Raw genomic sequence first — 19,771 nt, 5'->3', positions numbered from 1 at the left:
TTCCACCAAAATCGGTTTTTCCTTTTATCAGTTACTTACAATGCAAATGGGTGCACGCCCGAGTTTGTGAACACAAGAAAGTTGCTAGAGAAATGGAGTAGGCCTGATATAGCATATATATCCCTTACAATGAGATATCAAACAAACACACAAAAATCTCCAAATAAGATTCCTTTATTCCTTAAGTCATAACTATAGAGTAAAATGAAGCCAATACAAATGTATTCTATGCAATCAACAAGCAATTTTATCCTTCCCAACAGTAAAATTATATTTTACTAGCAAAGGAAAGACCTTCCTTTGCGAGTTGATCCACATTCTCCACCGGAGGCTGGACCCTTGCAACTTTGGCAATAGCCTTGTTCTCCTCAGGAGTTCCACCCTCCAGAAAGGCCCCGATAACTTTCCCACCTTTAATCCAGTATGTTCCAAACTTAGGCTTTGATGAGGCTGGATTGTTGTCTCCAAAAAGCACGGTGTCACCAACATTGTCGCCGTAGAATTGCCAAGACAGATCAAATGAACGGGAATAGAAGTATGGAAGATAATCATACTCCTCTACTGTTTTCCCATCCTCAGCTGCCTTGATGGCCTGCACAAAACATGCCATCACAATATGACAAACAGCATTTGTAATTATATAGAGGATGAAAATAAAATTTGCATATGTCTACTGAGTAGCTTATGAAATGTTTACAAAACAGGATGTTAGGATCGAAAGGTCATGTCAATTAATGCATAATTGGAGAAGCAGAAGTACTCATTTACCTTCACAGCCTGCTCAGCTGATTTGCGAGCATGGTCAACATGTTCAACCCTTCTCAACTCATCATACAATTTCAAAGGGAATGTAGCAACATCACCAACAGCATATACATTAGGAACATTTGATTTGAAGGAGGAATCGGTCTGCAAACAAAACAAATGCTGTTATCATATTGATAAAAATATTTATTTTCAATACCTAGAATGAATATTTTATAGCCTGATGACGAGCGTCCAGATATGGTTTACTAACCTTGATTCCACCTTTCTCCTCTTCAACCTGCCCTTTGAATAAGGATGTTAAAGGCCTTCCTCCAACACCAACAACAACAAGATCAGCTTCCAAGACCCTTCCATCTTTTAGTTTTACTTCTTTTACCTGAATTAAAGATGAAGGTCATGCTAAAATAGCTGAGAAACTTTAAAATGTCATCACATGACAGTATTCCAAGATCACGGGCAATCATACCTCCCCACTGGAACTGGCAGTGAATCCAGTGGCAACAGTTCCTTTAATGATATTGACCCCCTTATTTGCATAAAATCTCTCATAGAACTCAGCTATACCAGATGTAAAGAGTCGTGGCACTGCAATATAGATTTAAAATAGTTTATAAATTTGTAAATTAGAAATACAAACACACATCTATAAATGTCCACTTACTGCACCAAGGTTCTGGGTAGACCATAGTAACATCAATATTGTTGAGTCTCAAGACAGCACTCAACTCCAGACCAATGTATCCTCCCCCAACAACCACAGCTTTCCCATTCTTCTTTGCTTTGATTGCCTCGTACAATTGGTCAGCATCATCAACCTCCCTCAAATAAAAGATGTTTTTAGCATCAGCTCCTTCTACACCAAAATCTGTCAACCTTATAACCTGCAAAACAATATCAATAATATTAGTAAGGTGAAAAGATGGGAAGCGTGAACAATGAAGGTGACATCTTTCAGATCCACAAGGGTGCTTACTGATGAGCCAGTAGCAATAACCAAAGTCTGGTAATTGAATGTTTCTCCTTTAGCACTGGTCAGAGATTTGGCAGCAAGGTCTGCTTTTACTATTTCCGTACTGAGAATTAACTCTACCCCTGCAATAGTCAATGCAATTTGAAATTTAGCATAAGAAAGCAGTTATAAAGCTTCATTCTTCCATTTCCTTTTCTCTCCCTTTCACATGACAGTCGATACAATAGTTATATATCCACCAAATTAATAATGTCGACCTCAAAAAATGGGAATGAAAGCCAAAGTCACCTTTCTCTTGGTACCACTCAGGAAGCAATCTTTCTCCCCCACTTCCAACACAGACATGGAACCCAGGAAGTCTAGCAGGGGCTGCAAAATCCAATTGTGACATCAAATCACATATTAAGTGAGATAAGCAAGGTAAGTTGATATTTAAATTTGAAGTAAGATTGCAACAAAGATGACAAACCCAGGAATGATTAGCACTTAGCAACATTAGACATAGCTTTTATTAAATTCAATTCAACAATTAATTTTAAGAAATTTGTCATTAACCGACAACCCGAAAAGCTTAAGCTCTTCAGTGAAGACATTTGAATGGTTTTATATTGTATTTCTAACAAAATGAAACCAAATAAACAATAACACAATATTATTGCCATCAAAATTTAACCCATAGATGAAATGGGAAAAAAAGAAGAAGAAAAAGAATAGAGTGCATTACAAACTTACACTCTGGAAAAAGGTAAGCTTTGCTTAGAGCAGGACGTTCATAAGGTGCTACCTGCACAGACATGTAAAGAATAAGGGAATATGTAGCAAAAATTTAACCGCACAAGATAAAAATGACAACAAAAAAAAAATCATAACATCCCAAATTAGTTCATTAAAAATATAGCAGTGGACACATTAGTCCTGAAAATCCAAAATCTTCCATCCTACTTGCTAAATCCTCAAATGCCAGCCAAATAAATCATTACACACTGGACACAATTCCTATGAAAAAGTAAAATGACCAAACATTTGTGATTCTTATGACCTAGAGTAGGATTTTAGCATTCTTAGGGACTAATGCCTCTCGCAAATATGGGTACGTTTTATTTTGCTTAAGTTCAATTGGATTTATATTATGACATACAATTAAGCAATTGTTTGGTTATACTTTGAAGAAATAGCTATAGCCTGCGAGTATTTGTTTTTATAAACTTATTTCAATAAATTTCTTATCAAGGAAATCAACTTATGCGAAAAAGTTGATTGATATGAACCCTCATCTGATGAGTGTTTTTGGACTAAATACTTAGGGTGTGTTCGTGAGCTTTTAGGGGAGGGAAGAGAAAGGCTTTACGGGGAAGGGGCGGGGAGGGCAAGTGAAGGGGAAAGGGGGTAAGCCCTAGACTTGTTTGCAAGTTCCGATTCCTCTAAATCCCCCAATTTGGGGGAACTCCACAAAACAACTAAATGACGGTCTTGGAGGGTTTTCAAAAATTCCCCAAAACCCTTCCCCGTTTCTTAAAAACTCGAAGAAGCCTCTCCCTTCCCTTCCCTCCCCTCCAAAACTCAACTCCCATCTCCCAAACACACCCTTAAATAACATAATTAACCGCACATGCACAATTTGTAATAGACCAAATCAGAGACAACAGTACAAAGAATACGCATCATGCTTCTCGAACCACCTTGGCCATTAGAAAATCGCACGCAAAAATATAAGAATTACATGAAAAAGCACAAAGCATTTTCTAGTTTACGAAGCAAAATGCAGAGAATACGAAGCATACCGCTTCCTTAGAAATGAGAGCCAGCTCTCCTGGCTTAACTCCCTGTTTGGCAAACTCCCTCGCCGCATAACCCTGCAATTTCAAACAAATGTCAACTTCAACATCCAACAAGTAAAAACACAACACAATCCATGATCACCACAACAACAAAAACAAACAAAAATTAAAAAGTTGAAATCGTGCTGATTTAAACATTTTCACATTTCATCACAATTCAATCCAAGCTCACAGTTCTCAAAAGCTAACACAGTAGTAAACGCAGGAAGCTAAACTAAACACGATTCAACCTAATCATACTTCAATTCCAAAAAAAAACATCCGATTCAGCAAGAAAATTCACAGGAATCAACGAAAACGCAGAATTAAACCTAAACCACAGTAGAATTTCAAAGATCACTAGAATTAAACGAAAAAGCAAAAAAATGAAACTGATGGAGTGAAAACAGTAGTGGAACTCACAGCGGAAACTCCTCCTCCGAGGATAACGTACTTGAAGGTTTTCGCCATGGAAGAAGGTGACTGAGAATCGCAGCAAGAAAAGAGAGAGTTCAGTTCTGTGGATGATGATGATGATGGTGGTGGTTGAGTCAGATCCGCATTTTATTGGTTTTCGAAGGGTATTTTGGGAAACGCGTTGTGGGAAAGGAATCGTGCTGACGTGGCAGGTTTGGGAATTCAATTCTCGCTTCCACCACCACCGCGTATCGCCGTGGCGGTATTAAGATCATTGATTGATTCCTTTCCCTCCCGGGGACTCCAAATTTCCTTTTATGAAATGAATTCTTTCACCAAAAAATGAATAGTTATTAAAAAAAATTAAAATCTTATTAAATGACTTTCTCATTGTAAAATACAATTAATTGTACTCTTTCGTCAAGTTATTAAATAAAATATTATTGAGGTGGAATATTTTGGGTTTTGACAATTTGTACCTCTATTCAGTTTTCATATGGGGTATTTTTTTAAAAATAAACGTTTAATTTTATTCGAGTATAATGATTTTGGACGTTTATGTCTGAATTTCTTTTACATGAATCATAATTCGTCTATGAAAACAATAAAAAAATAGTAGATAAACTAACCAAAAGGTGACGTGGTCAGTTAACCAAAACAAATAAAGTTTTATGATACATGATAACTTTTTGACTGGATTTGGTTAAAATCTAATGTCACAACCGTGACAAGTGTCGATGAATTTGAAATACTGGCTTTTACTCTTTTCTTAATGATATTAACAAATATTACTCACTCCGGTCCTATTTATAAGCAACAACAAAAAAATTCATATAGTTTAAAAAATGTAGTTAAACTAGATAAAATGCATTAAATTTGTCTTAAATTAAAATAAACTTCCAAAATTACCCTTTGTTATTAGTGTTGGAAAATGGGAAAGAGAGAGAATAATTAATGAGATACATTTTACAAGTTAGAATTAATAAGCTCAAACTTTCATTTGGTTCTTATAAAAAGGACCAAGATTTTTCTTTTCTTTCATGCTTATAAATAGGATTGGAGGGAGTAGTATTCTTACCCGTGCGTTGCACGGCGAGTATAATAACTTGTGAGTTGAAATTATAAAAAGCACTTATTAATTTAAATAATTTCAAATAGCTCAAAATACGGGATATCTTGTACATAGGCTATGTTTGACATGCCATTTCAGCTAACTTATAGCTTATTTGACTACCTTAAAGCTTATTTGACTAGCTTAAAAGCTCTTCAAAAGTGTTTGGTGAAGGAGCTTATTTTAGTAGCTTAAAGCTTTAAGCTATAAGCTATCTCAGGTAGCTTATAGCTTAAAGCTTATAGCTTATTAAATTTATTCTCATTTTTATCCTTATTATTTTATTAAAATTCTACCCTTACCCTTATATATTTATAAAAACACTAAACTTATTTTCCCCTCACACTTACGTATGCAATTTTCGCCGCCATTTCCTCCACACCGCTGCGCACCACAAGTATTATAAATATTATATTAATAAAAATAAATAAAAATAAATATTATATTTTTAAGATGATATATAACTGTAGCTAATAAAAATATTTAAAGTGATAATAATTTTAATATTAATATCATATTGGTATTAATGTGAAAATAAAGTAATGTAATATAAAAATAATTATACAAGTATGTCCTTTTATGTCATTTTACAATTTCAGCTTGTTTAACAGCTAGTTCTACCAAACACTTTTGTTTCAATCACGTAGCTTTTCAGCTTTCAGCTATCAGCTTTCAGCTAGCTTATCAGCTTATCAGCTTTCAGCTATCAGCTAGCTTATAAGCTTTCAGCTAGCTTTTCAGCTTTCAGCTAGCTTATCAGCTAAACATGCCAAACATAGCCATAGTACCATTGAAACATTGAAAAAAAAAACAACTACCTAATTCAGCAAACAATGAAGAATGGTCAACACAAATCCTAGCTCGATGACGCTGATCAGATTGCTTAGTTCCATTCACTGCAAAAACAACAATTCCATTTAGGAGTGATGTTCAGTTTAACAGCAAAAACAAAATAGTTAAGTTGGTGCCAAGTAGAAACAGACCTGAAACATCTTGGAACAATTATGTAGTCGAAAATACAGACACTCTACACATGAAGCAAACTGCCAACAACAGATAACATCACAATCAGCTTATAATCATTCTAAAAAAAAGGAAAATAAACTGTGGTTGAACTACATACCTTACACTCATCAAATGTTATCAAATACTTCTTTATACACAACATTACGGGTTTTGTTTGAAAGGTTCCCTTCTTCATCAATGATTAGAATTTTCAACCTTTTTCTTGATTTCACTCTAGACAAAGCTACGTATAGCTGACCGTGAGTAAACACAGGTTTTGGAAGGTATAACCCAACATGTGAGAGTGATTGTCCCTGGCTCTTATTGATAGTCATTGCAAAGCACAAAGTAATTGGAAACTGCCTCCGTTGAAATTTGAAAGGAAGGCCTGATTCCGATGGAATTAGACTCATTCTTGGGATAAAAGCAGTTTCCCCAGAATTTGTACCTGTCAATACAGTTGCCACAATTATATATTTTGTCATTGCATTTACTATCAATCTGGTTCCATTACACAGCCCCGCGGCTTGATCAAAGTTTCGAATAAGCATGATAGGAACCCCTTCTTTTAATAAAATTCTATGGTTGGGAATTCCAGAGCATTTAACATCATTAAGAAACTCAGAAGTGAACCACTCCGGATTCATCTCCGAATCTTCATCTGATCTACACGGGGTGTCACAACTTAAAAACTCATGCTCATCGCCAGGAATCAAAGATAGCATGAAGTTGTTGATCTCTTCCACACTATCAAGGGTTGGAGCTAGAATTGCTCTGTCTTGAAAGAATGTTCTGTTATTCGCATTGTTAAAAAGATCTGGATAAGCAAAATTCACTAACTCCTTCAAAGGATCCTTACACTCTTGAACCAGCAAATCTTGGGGGATCTCAATAATTGATTCTTCCTCATCAACTGTAGGAACCGTGCCATCTCCAACTTGAAGAAGCCAATCAGCAAACTCTTTTATTTCTGATGCAGAAGAACTTGATGCAGCATTTTGTAACCTCATGTTTATAGTCAATCACATGACTTTGCAATGTTTCCATAAGTACGAAGAATTGATGGAAGAACCAACAATGTCAGAACGACTTCCTTTTGAAATAACTGGTAAAATTTGTCTGAAATCGCCCCCTAGAACCACAACTTTTCCCCCAAAGGGTATATCATAACCAAACTTCGCTCTAGTCTTCATAATATCATTTAAAGATTTATCTAAAGCTTCAAAGCAATGCCTGTTTAACATAGGAGCTTCATCCCAAATGATTAAACTTGCTTTTTGAAGCAATTCAGCTTTAACAGAACCTTGGCGAAGATTGCAAGTTGATATCTCATTTATAGATATAGGTATAGAGAACCTAGAGTGAGCAGTTCTTCCGCCAGGTAGGAGAAGAGAGGCAATACCACTTGAAGCTACATTTAAAACAATAAGCCCTCTGGAACGCAAAGCTGCTGACAAAGTGTTCCAAACAAAAGTTTTACCGGTTCCTCCAAACCCATATAAAAAAAAGAAACCTCCATTATTAGACAAAACTGCATCCATAACCTTTTTATACACTCTCTTCTGCTCTACAGTAAGGTTTCTCACAAGCTCATCATGCAATTGCATCATTTCTTCCTTGTTGTAATTCAACTCATCCGCAACCAACCTGTTTTCAAAATTAATATTTTCGGAGAACAAAGGATACGGCATGCATGGCCATTCTTTAAGTGATCTTCCATTGCTTTGGAGAATTTTTTCAATTTCAATTAAACAAAGATTTTTCAGACTCTCATCGTCAATTTGAAGATCTTGTAAATACGGTTCTCGCACAGGACAGATGTCGAACGCGATGCTGGGACAACCGGTTCAACAACTGACTAACAGTAACAAAACCAGAATAATAAAGTAGAACACAGAAGATTGGTAACCCAGTTCGGTGAAACTTCACCTACGTCTGGAGGGTTTACACCCAAAGAAAGGAAATCTGCTATCTCAAGATTCAGGAATTACAGACACTCATGAACACCACAGTTCATAGTTCACTTCCTAATCTACCCAAGTGTATTTCTACTTAGTATCTCAACCTAAGTATGAGAGCCTCTCTCCCTTTCTCTCAATCACTGCCACAGTGATTGGTAACAAACAATCAACAATCAGAGTTTGAAGAATTAAAGAACACAGAACACAACTTTGCTTTATAGAATCAGGGAGCAAAGTTTGTTCACAAGAAACAAGGATAAAGAACAATGAACAACCCTAAAATACTTGATCTCTCTCTATTAGCTTCAGTGGTCTTCAAGCTTTAGGTCTTCATCCTTTTTATAGACTTCAGCAGCAGCAGGTAGGCACTAGGGTTTGCTTGGGCTGAAGTAACATATTGCAACAACAAATCTAAACTGAATCTCCAAGATATTGTTGCAAAATTCAAACGTAAAGATAGAAACCAATCTTTTAATAAAGATTGTTTCAACAAATAACAACCCACAAATCAAAACCCTTCTGGAACAGCTACTTGATCCTCAAGTAACTATAAAAACATATCTTCATAAAATCTTCAAGGGCCCACAAAATCAAACTTAAGCAAAGGACTAATGTCCTACCTTCACGAAATCAGATGCCACGGCATCTGCTTCGACAATCAGTTGTTTTTGACAAAATGCATGACAAAATGTACCAACAATCTCCCCCTTTGTCAAATTTTGTCTAAAACAACTCACAGATCAGAGAGGGTAAACATAGAGAACCAAAACTCCCCCTTAGCAGCAGAACTCCCCCTCAAATGATGCATCCATACCAACAACTTGCATAGTTGGAATATAGAACATAGCAGCAGAACATACTAACTATCCAACAAGTGTAAACTAGTAAACCAGTAGCAACTTGAAAAGTAGCAGCTTGAACATAAACCAGTTACTTGCCTTGTCTTGAAAGAGTCTTCAACTTATTACAGACCAAAGCTAACACTTGCAAATCACACATAGTCTTCACAGCAACAGAAACAACACATATTCTTCACCAAACTACTCCCCCTTTTTAACACAAATTTGGCAAAGGTAGCACAGCATAAACAAACCATCACTTCTAAGACCAGAATGATAACAATTCATGAACACTTTCAATAACTGACTTCTTACAAACGGTAGATGGTTCAGAACCCAAGGCAGATTGATGGATTTGGAGATCAAGTTCAGATGTGTCAACAATGGGGTTTGGATTTCCAGCAGAGGGTTCCATATTCACATCTGAAGTAGTCTTAACTAATGTCTCAACATGAGGTTCAACATTGGGAACAGAAACAGATTCAACTGATATCTCATGGATCACATTAGGCACAATAGCATTAGGATCTGCACTTACAGATTCACCTATGCTTGCATGAATAGTTGCTGGTGCATTTGAGACTTCAAGAGAACTTGCAGCAACAAATTTCTTCCTCCATTCCTTCATAACATCTACACCAGAACTCTGAGATTTAAGAAGAGCAACATCCTTTGAATATGATCTATTCACCCTAGATGGCTGTGAAGACATCTCTTCCTCGCCGAAGAACTTGACTCTAACTCCTTGTTTAGGTTTCCACTCTTTCCTTGATGAAGCTACTTGTGGATTAGTCCTTGGTTGATCATGAGGCTGAGGATATCCATATAGCTTGTAACAGTAGGGCCTTATATGACCAAGTTTGCCACAGTGATGACATCTCCAAGTAGATTTCTTGGATTTTCTGAACTGAAGGTACACATGTCGTACAGAATGATGCGACATTGGGTCTGACATTGGTTGCTTAGTTTGCTTTTCAGATGAAGCAGACTTATTTGCACTATTATAGCTGAAGCCTATCCCCTCCATATCTCCAACTGTTTTCCCAACTTCCAGAATCTCCTCTAACACATTAGTACTTTTATTCATCATACGAATAGACTTTTTCATACCTTCAAGCTTTGAGTTCAGTAATGTTACCTCCTCCTGCAGTTTTGCATTAGTGATCTGAAGTTTCTCATTCTCCTCACGCAACTTGCTGATGGTCTTTACTTCTTCTTGCAAACTGGAGTTATTACTCTGAAGTTGCTTCTTCTCAGCAATCAAATCCTTGACTTTTTTTCTCACTTTCTCACCATACATACATGATTCCTCCCACTTAGCCAGCAACAATTTGTAGGTTTCAACTAGTTCTTCCTCATCACCATCACTTGACTCAGCATCAGAATAGCACTTCCCAATGAGAGCCTTTACATGAATAGCCTTGGTTGTATCATTCTCATGTTTGTCTTTGAGTTGAAATTCAGTATTCTTCACATTGTCCGACACATTGTCCAGGACATTTGTATTTGACATTCTGCCCAAACTCTTCAACGCTTTGTTAAGTAATGATACAGCTTCTGCAATGTTTGCATCAGTATCCTTCTCCCTCTGATCTTCATGTTCTTCAGTGTTGGACACAAAAGTTATACTCTTCGCCTTCTTCTCAGATCTACCATTAAGAGACATCTCAAAGGTTTGCAAGGAACCAATGAGTTCATCAACCTTGATGTTATTGATGTCTTGGGCTTCTTCAATGGCAGTTACCTTCATATCAAACCTCTTGGGGAGAGACCTGCGAATCTTTCTTGCTAACTTTTCTTCAGACATGGGTTCCCCTAGGGCAAAAGAAGAGTTGGCTAGATCCCTTATACGCATGTGAAACTCATATATGGATTCATCCTCATTCATCTTCATAGTTTCAAACTGAGTTGTAAGAAGCTGAAGCTTTGACATACGAACTCTTGATGTTCCTTCATGGGCAGTCTTGAGAATCTCCCATGCTTCTTTAGCCACAGTACATGTGTTGATTAACCTGAACATATTTTTGTCAACTCCATTAAAAATAGCATTCAAGGCTTTGGAGTTTCCAAGAGCTTCGTCATCTTCTTTCTTTGTCCACTTATCTTCAGGCTTCAATTCAGTTGTGGATGCTATCACAGGATGTTTCCACCCCTTGACTATTGCCTTCCATGTTATACTGTCCATAGATTTGAGAAACACCATCATTCGAGCCTTCCAGTAGTCATAATTGGTACCATCCAAAATTGGTGGCATATAGATTGATCTTCTTCCATCCATAATGTTGTCCTTAAGAACAGTATATATTCCTTGGAGCTCACCCAAAAGAATAGGGTGCCTGCTCTGATACCAATTGTAAATACGGTTCTCGCACAGGACAGATGTCGAACGCGATGCTGGGACAACCGGTTCGACAACTGACTAACAGTAACAAAACCAGAATAATAAAGTAGAACACAGAAGATTGGTAACCCAGTTCGGTGAAACTTCACCTACGTCTGGAGGGTTTACACCCAAAGAAAGGAAATCCGCTATCTCAAGATTCAGGAATTACAGACACTCATGAACACCACAGTTCATAGTTCACTTCCTAATCTACCCAAGTGTATTTCTACTTAGTATCTCAACCTAAGTATGAGAGCCTCTCTCCCTTTCTCTCAATCACTGCCACAGTGATTGGTAACAAACAATCAACAATCAGAGTTTGAAGAATTAAAGAACACAGAACACAACTTTGCTTTATAGAATCAGGGAGCAAAGTTTGTTCACAAGAAACAAGGATAAAGAACAATGAACAACCCTAAAATACTTGATCTCTCTCTATTAGCTTCAGTGGTCTTCAAGCTTTAGGTCTTCATCCTTTTTATAGACTTCAGCAGCAGCAGGTAGGCACTAGGGTTTGCTTGGGCTGAAGTAACAGATTGCAACAACAAATCTATGAAGGTGCGAAAAACACTAGAAAGGGGGGGTTTGAATAGAGTTTTTGAATCTCGGGTATACTTTTAAGCTTTTTCAAAACTCAAAGATAAAAACTAAGTGCTGAATAATAGGAAGTAAAGCACACGAGTATTTTATCCTGGTTCACTTGAGATAAAAGCTCAAGCTAATCCAGTCCACCTGTGAAGGTGATTTCTTCCTTCTTCTGATGAAGGCAATCCACTAAAATCAATGAGTGTTACAACTGCACTTTGCAACCTGCTAAGTGACTAACAATACACTGATTTTCTCACTAGTATCCTCTTAAGAAGCTGATCTACCGATCCTCTTAAGACTAGCTAAATACTGAATCAGCCTTGATTCAGTCCTTTCAAGATCCGACCAACCTTGGTCTCTTGATGAACTTTACAAAATGTGTAAAAGGTTTCGGGTTTACAATAAGTGCTTCTAACAAGCGAATAGTAAACTCAGAAGTTTAAGAACAGTGAAGAAATAATGCTAAGAGAATGGTTCGTATGTGTTGAATATTTTCAGCAAAGTTTCTTAGCTTCTTTCTTCTTTCTTCAGCCTTTATATACTCCAAGACTTGTGATGTAGCCGTTGCTAGGGTTTTATCCGTTGGAGTGGCAATTCTGTAATATCAGACTGCTAGGCTGTACAAGGTAGGTGGCGGACAGACTGAGACTTGTACGATGTTGTACTGTGATAGCGACCTGTCCTCTCACCGGTTGACTTGAGATCAAGGAGCTTCAGATGAATGTAGGTGAAGCTTCTGATCATGGTCAGATTGAAGCTTGGAGTCTTCTGACCATGCAACTTCTGCTTCTGAACAAGTTCCTCATAACTTCTGATCGTCAGAGCTAGAATAGCTTGGGTCTTCAGAACCAACTTCTTGCAAGTCTTCAGAACTTGAGTCTTCTGCTTCTGGACCGTTCCACTGGAACATCTGGTCTTCAGAACTTCTGACTTGAGTTCTTCAGATCTTCTTGAGAGCTTCCATCTTCAGAACTTCTGAAGTATTTGCCACTGTTCAGAACGAACATGGTAGGATAATGAGCTCTCTTTTTAGTAACCCTTGGTTCTTCTTCTTCTGAACGAATAGGCTTGGGTCAGATTCAGAACCTGTTTGTCACAGCTTAAAAAGACAAACGTTAGGGTACCACAATTGTTCATCATCACAAACCTTAATTGTAATCATCAAAACATAGAGATGCAACCACTGATCAAACCTTGATCTTACAATCTAAACTGAATCTCCAAGATATTGTTGCAAAATTCAAACGTAAAGATAGAAACCAATCTTTTAATAAAGATTGTTTCAACAAATAACAGCCCACAAATCAAAACCCTTCTGGAACAGCTACTTGATCCTCAAGTAACTATAAAAACATATCTTCATAAAATCTTAAAGGGCCCACAAAATAAAACTTAAGCAAAGGACTAATGTCCTACCTTCACGAAATCAGATGCCACGGCATCTGCTTCGACAATCAGTTGTTTTTGACAAAATGCATGACAAAATTGCTTAATCATAATTAGTTTGAGATTCATTAAGTAGAAAAATTCACAAAACGTAAACAACTGAAACAATTAAGTACCTGGAATTTTGAGAACATTACGCCTCTCATATAAGATACCATCACTTAGAAGCTGCCATGATTTTCTCCATATTTCAGAAGGCCTAGACATCATATTGGATAGAAGCAATCTGCTGAACAATTTTCTTAATTGATGCTCACTTCCTAGTTCGCTTCCAAGAACAATACCATCAATATATTCCCGATCATCATCCATTAGACCCAAAGCTTCACATGCATCATGGAAGGTTGAATAAACAACCCCTTTGACAGTTCGAATGCTTTCAAAGCTATCACAACCTCTTTGTTTTGTCAGTAGAACTCGCAAGTAATAAAGTTCTCCACACCCCGGATTTACAAACTGAACTCTTCCAAGAGAAATTCCTTTCTTTCTAGGAAACCACTTTCTTGATTCGGACTTGTATACAAACTTAGTTGGGAATTCAACATAAGTTAAATCCCTACCTTCCGGGTACTTTTTATTAGCTTCCATCCAAGCCAAGAATTTTGTTCCCTTCGTTGAACATCTTTCAACCACTTCTTCTAAATCATCATGATCATTGAAGAGAACACTTTGCTGATTAGGAAGATGGAAACCCAAACGCGACACCGAAGGCCATCTATCATGAATATCATATTTGAATGTCCTCCACGCAGCCTCGCAAGGAGTAAGATACCTGCAAATTAATTTTACATACAATTACGTAAAAGAAATATTAAAAAAAACACTGTAAAAGAAGTGGTATATACAAACCTGCAGTCATAATACTCTTTGATTTCATCCCGAGCCTCCACGTTGTTAGAACCATCAACACTGTTAGATACACGAACATTGACTCGATCTGGCCCTTTGTTTATATACTTGAAAAGATATTTTATTGCATTCGATTTGTTGCAATGTTCGACGTTAATATGACCTTGATAGCGCATCAGAAGGTGGGGATTATACGGTACAACGAAGGCATTATCAAGAGGCACACCTTTCTTCAACACAGAAATGCCAGTTTGCCTTCTTTTATAAAGAGGGAACCCATCATCATCAACGGTAGTACAATTTTGATATTTCTTGGAGAAGTTTTTAGAACATCTCCCATCAGCCATGCAAGGAGAGTTCGGATCGACAACACCGCAAGGCCCATGAATCATGTAAGAAGAAACTGCCTTGTATAACTTCAGGTACAACTTCAGATCTGGAAGTTCTGCTGATATATGCTTATCGATGTCAGAACTTGTTTTAAATTTATGTTGAGGTTTCAACCACAAAAGAATGTGAACATGAGGCAAACCCCTTTTCTGAAATTCCACAGTATACATTCCTACACAACAAATAGAAAATTCAAAGAAAGATTTAAAACACCATGTCAAAAACAAAATGAAAGAGATGAAAACTTGATAACAATCCACTATGAAATAAAATATTTGATTGTTTACCTGCATCAACTCCTCCAAATATTTTCCCCTTCCTTAAATCAGATATAAGAATATCCAATTTCATCTTGAAAACCCGAACACAAATGTCTGGCCTATCTTCAGCTTTCAAGTTCTTATCACAGACAAACCTTTGGATTTCAGGCCAGCCAGAATTACATGTAGTTGTTATAAACAAATCAGGGTATCCAAATTTTCTGCATATTGCCATTGCATCTTGGCAATTATTGAACATATATCTCCGACCTCTAGTAAATGACGGAGGCAATATTACTCGCTTTCCAACCGATGAGGGATCAGTTTCGCCCTTATCAATAGCCTCAGCAACCCCATTCAAATAGTCTGCTCTAATTGATTCTTGATTGAATTTCAGGTATGTCAATCGGTTGGCTTCTATCATTGTATAAGTATCTACAATAAACTGTTGAAATAACCTTTGACTGTTGAGCACCACCCCGAACTCATTGCTTCTCTCTTGCAGTCTAAAAGCTATAAATTGCCTCAATGAAACAGTGTGCCTCTTGTATGTGCCCATATTTTTGAATAAATCACTAATAGGAATATCCTCTCTAAATCCATCCTCTCCAAAAGGGAAAAGAAGAGGGTATTGGAGAGGTATATAGGCAACATGAGTTTCATGTAATTTTGTGAGAAAACCATCATTCATTCTTACTACAATATCTCTGCCACACTCCAAATCATCAAAATCTCCTACAATCAATGCATCAACCTCATCTGCAGTAGGCAAATTATATGTTCTTGGATCCTTACCTCTACCTCTAAAGAGACGGACAGATAGATTAGTTGTCTCGTTCGAGTCTATATAATCACGAACTCTTCTAAACACCCTTGCCAAAACATTATGCCGATCGATCATCTCTTTCAAATCTTCAACCAATGTAGAATCTAGCTCAGATTTGTTACTGCTGCAAATTTAAAGTGCAAGTAGACATCATAAGAATCCAAAAAAAAAAAAAACTAAACAGAATGTTAGTTAGTTTTTCTCAAAAAATAAAAAAGAAGGAAAATTACGGGGAAATCAATACCTGAAAACTTTCATTCTATTTGCTGTTTCATTATGTGTATCATATATATATAACTGAGCAAATTTAGGTGGATTTCCGACATTCGGAATTAAGCTTCCGATCCTATGAAAGTTCTGACCACTTAAAACAAATTGAGGAGGGCCTCGACCATCATTAATTGTAGACAATACCTTCCCACCCATAGAAGTGAATGCGAACATACTGTTGTAAGCTCGGATGTTTTCCTTAAAATTCTTTGAACTTGAATCCTTATCCGACCATAAATCCAGTAAAAGAGATGGGGGTTTAGGAAGAAATGGTAATGTGACTTTTCCTTTCAAACAACATAAGGAAAATGTTGCAGCACCTGATTCCTTAATCTTCCCTGTTTTTTCTCTTGGCCACATTTGAGCATTGCAATAGAAACCAGTGTTATCAAACTCGGACCGGACCGGCCGGTTCGACCGGTTGAACCGGGAACCGGACCCCTGACCGGTTTGAGTCGAGCAACGGATCGGACATGCAATCGGCTCGTCTTGAACCGGAATGAACCGGCCGGTTCGGTATAAAAACTGGTGACCCGGAGCTACGGTTGGACCGGTAAGTTTTTTTTTTTGAAATTCCACCACCTGAATCTTCAGATCCACAACCGGCAATGCAAAAACGAGATCGACCGCGTCTTTACACAATGTGGTAGATCCACAGCTTGCATGTTCATTGTGCCATGGAGAAATGATGAAGAGAGAGTGAACTTCAAGGGAGCCGGTAATCAACGAACCACTAAGGGAACCCAAAAGGAGGTGGAGGTTTGGTCTCGAAGCTCACATCAGATCATGAATGGTGGAAAAGCGAACTTACATCCGGAAGGTGCTTGCAACGTGATACCGAGGCTGGCGTGAACAAGACAAGCTTTTGAGGAGCAAGAAAGATGGACTTCGCGGTTGATGGTGGCTGCAACTTTGGGTGTTGGATGAGGCAACGGAGAAGATGCAATGGTGGAGGTGAAGTGGTTGCTAAAATGGAGGTGGAGAAGAAGGAATAAAAACAGTGGTTGAATTTGGAAGGGTGAGCGTGGGAGAGAGTGGAGAAGATTGGGATGTGTAATTAGTGATGAATGGTAAAGCTCTAGAAGGTGCTTTGCTTTTCCCATATAAAAAAATGCAAACTAAATTAGAGAGACTAGGTAGTAGGCACATCGAGAACGAGAAGGTACTTTACTTTTCCTATAAAAAAAATTTGACTAAGTTAATTATTATTAATAAAGTTGAGAGAGTGACATTATGACAGACTTGTCATTGAACAATGCACAAGAGTAATAACATCAGTAGAGCAGTGCGCAGAAGTAGTCACATAGGTGCAGTAAAGGTAGATGAAAAAATAATTTATTTCTAGTTGCATTTGTGTGTATGGTATTTGTGACATTTAGTTATGCTATTATGAATTTTTAAATTTTTTTTAATATCAACCGAGTCAAACGGTTCAACCAGTGACCCAGTGGTCAGACCAATGACCCATTGACCCAGTGCCCTGACCGAGTCGATCTCCGGGTCGAGTCTGATAACACTGATAGAAACATACACATGTAGGATCCCCAATGTCAAGAAATTCTGAAAATAAATCAAATAATTAGTGGAGGAAACACATAGAATCACTTAATAAATTATAAACCAATATATATTGTGAACAAACCTGAACTTTCAGCCATTTGAAATATAACAGATACACTTGACGGTGTCTCTGCAATAGAGTCACCATTTGTTTCATCACCATCATTATCAGACCCTGATTAAAAATAATATCTGGGTAAGAATTATAAGCACAGGTAGATAAACTTCACAGAAAGTGTATGAGATTGCGATCATAAAACCTGCGTCAGAAATATCATCATCACTACTGAGAATGCCAACTTCACAAAGGGAACTTTCAGGTTTGTTTGAACATTGATCATACAAACTCTCGGAAGAAATAATCTCTTCATTCAACTCTACGTCAAAAAATAAAAATTATTTAACCTAAACTATAACCATAAAACTATATATAATGATAATCTCATATTGTACCTTCAAGTTGAAAATTTTCTTTGTTTAAATTCCGCTTCTCTCTCTTGTGTAGCAAAACCTCTAATCTTTTTTCCCGAGCTTGAGTGCACTCAGTTCTTCTAGACTCATCAAACCCTAAATAAAAATTTTAGAAATTTTTTTTAATACATAATGCATCATAAAAGGCTGAAAAATAATGATTAAACTTTCATAATAAATATTTACGTTGAACCGTTGGGGAATTATCATCTTGAAAGGTTAAAGTTCTAATTGAATTCAAGATCCCAGCTTTTTTGGCAATTTTCGCATCTGCCAAAATAGATTTACGTTTAGCCCTAGCTTCCTTTGTTTGTTGAGTACGTTCCATAATATTTGTAATATTAGAAAGTGGAGTTGCACATGAGCCTGAAAAATACAACAAAGAAATCAATTGATATAGCAATATCTATATAGACTATTGCCCTGATTCAATTGAAAAACATGCACCAGCTAAAAAAAAAACAGTAAGTGTCAAACCTGTAACAACAGAACCTCTATCACTTGATATAATAACAGATTCACCTGCTATATTCACCCCACATTTCTTAGCTGTCAATATTAGTTTCCTCCTTATTCTTAATTCTTTGGCCATAATTGGATTAGCTCCATTCCAGACATCCCCGCCTTGAGGAGATATATTTAAATCCGACAACCCAAGCACCTCACTTGAACTCACTTGCTTCCCACCTTGTTCCTTAATTTCTGAGAAATTTATTCCAGAAGAAATTCCATAAGATAGAGAGTTCTTACTTGAATCTGGAAACAAATACGCGTCATGCGCAACACTCGAGTTGACACTAATGAGATCTATGATTACAAATAAGTTTAATATAAAACATTGAAAAAGCTTTACCCGGAGGCTTAGAAGATGGTTGTACTTCTCCACTGGAACGTTTTCTACTTGCTGCAATCCTTGTACTTTCCTTTGTTTGAGTTATACTTGGTTTGCCAGATGAACAAACACCATCAATGGATGGCATCTTACTATGTTTCGAAGAGAGGGTAACAAATTCTGGAGATCTACTATTCATATTCACATTATTCACATGCGAAGAACTTGTTAAACCTTTTCCGCCATTCCTTTTACTGGAAATCTTTTCTTTTCTTCTTGCTCTTGCTTCAACAAAACTCAAACCATAATCATTTTTTTCGGCTCCATACCTCAAACAAAGAATTCGGAGTATAAATTGTGGTTGAGAAGGCAGCATTGACTATATAAAGCTATGATAGATGATTCATCTTCCAGCTTTAATATGAAGAGTTGGTTAAAGTTGATTAATATTCCAAGAAATCACACACAATGAAATAACAACACATAGCCCAATCAGTGATGTTTCTTGGGATGGAAACACAATAATTCAATAAAGTAATGATATCCAAAAAAACTTGTGAATCAAATTTATTTTACAAATATCTTTACAGATATTATTTTGATCTCTTAATAAACTAAACCATCGGTTTTATGATTTTTTTTTTTGAATTAAAAAACTCCTTTTTAAATTTCTTCTTTTATTTGAACTTATAGTTAGGAATAAGTAAAACTAACAAACCACTATAATAAGATTTCCATATAAATTAATTCAAATTCAAACTATTTCATATAATAAAATACATCTATTTTTATATGGTGATCTACTACATTAGCACATGTAAAAGATTTTTTTTTTGTTAACGAAGGAATCCCTTTTTTCAAATTTTGAAAATTATTGTTAGTAAAAAACTATAGAATATGAGGCCATATGGTTCTAAACTATTTTTTTTTGAAACTCCTAAACTATTTGGAAATCAACTAAATAATTTAAGTAGTTGCACCATATTTGTTCAGTACTCCATTATAAGT

At 36.7% G+C, this 19,771-nt stretch overlaps 2 protein-coding genes and 1 pseudogene across 2 annotated transcripts; all 3 read right to left on the bottom strand.

Moving 5' to 3' along the window:
• LOC130717875 (monodehydroascorbate reductase) lies at positions 1-4,229 on the bottom strand. Its single transcript, XM_057568260.1, has 10 exons — positions 3,979-4,229; positions 3,520-3,591; positions 2,471-2,522; positions 2,027-2,107; positions 1,742-1,860; positions 1,430-1,649; positions 1,235-1,353; positions 1,019-1,144; positions 769-909; positions 1-592 (listed from the first exon to the last, which is right to left on the bottom strand). The coding sequence occupies exons 1-10, from the start codon at positions 4,024-4,026 to the stop codon at positions 269-271; spliced, it is 1,302 nt and encodes a 433-aa protein (XP_057424243.1). The 5' UTR covers positions 4,027-4,229; the 3' UTR covers positions 1-268.
• A 1,987-nt stretch (positions 4,230-6,216) lies between these two features.
• Positions 6,217-16,837, bottom strand: LOC130716756 (uncharacterized; annotated as a pseudogene).
• On the bottom strand, positions 9,151-9,516 carry LOC130716757 (uncharacterized). Its single transcript, XM_057566766.1, has one exon. It carries the CDS (start codon positions 9,514-9,516, stop codon positions 9,151-9,153), a length of 366 nt encoding a protein of 121 aa, XP_057422749.1.
• Positions 16,838-19,771: the final 2,934 nt, after the last annotated feature.

This window comes from Lotus japonicus, chromosome 5 (genome assembly GCF_012489685.1).
Source record: "Lotus japonicus ecotype B-129 chromosome 5, LjGifu_v1.2".
NCBI classification, from domain to species: domain Eukaryota; kingdom Viridiplantae; phylum Streptophyta; class Magnoliopsida; order Fabales; family Fabaceae; genus Lotus; species Lotus japonicus.
This window is presented reverse-complemented; position numbering and strand designations above follow the sequence as displayed.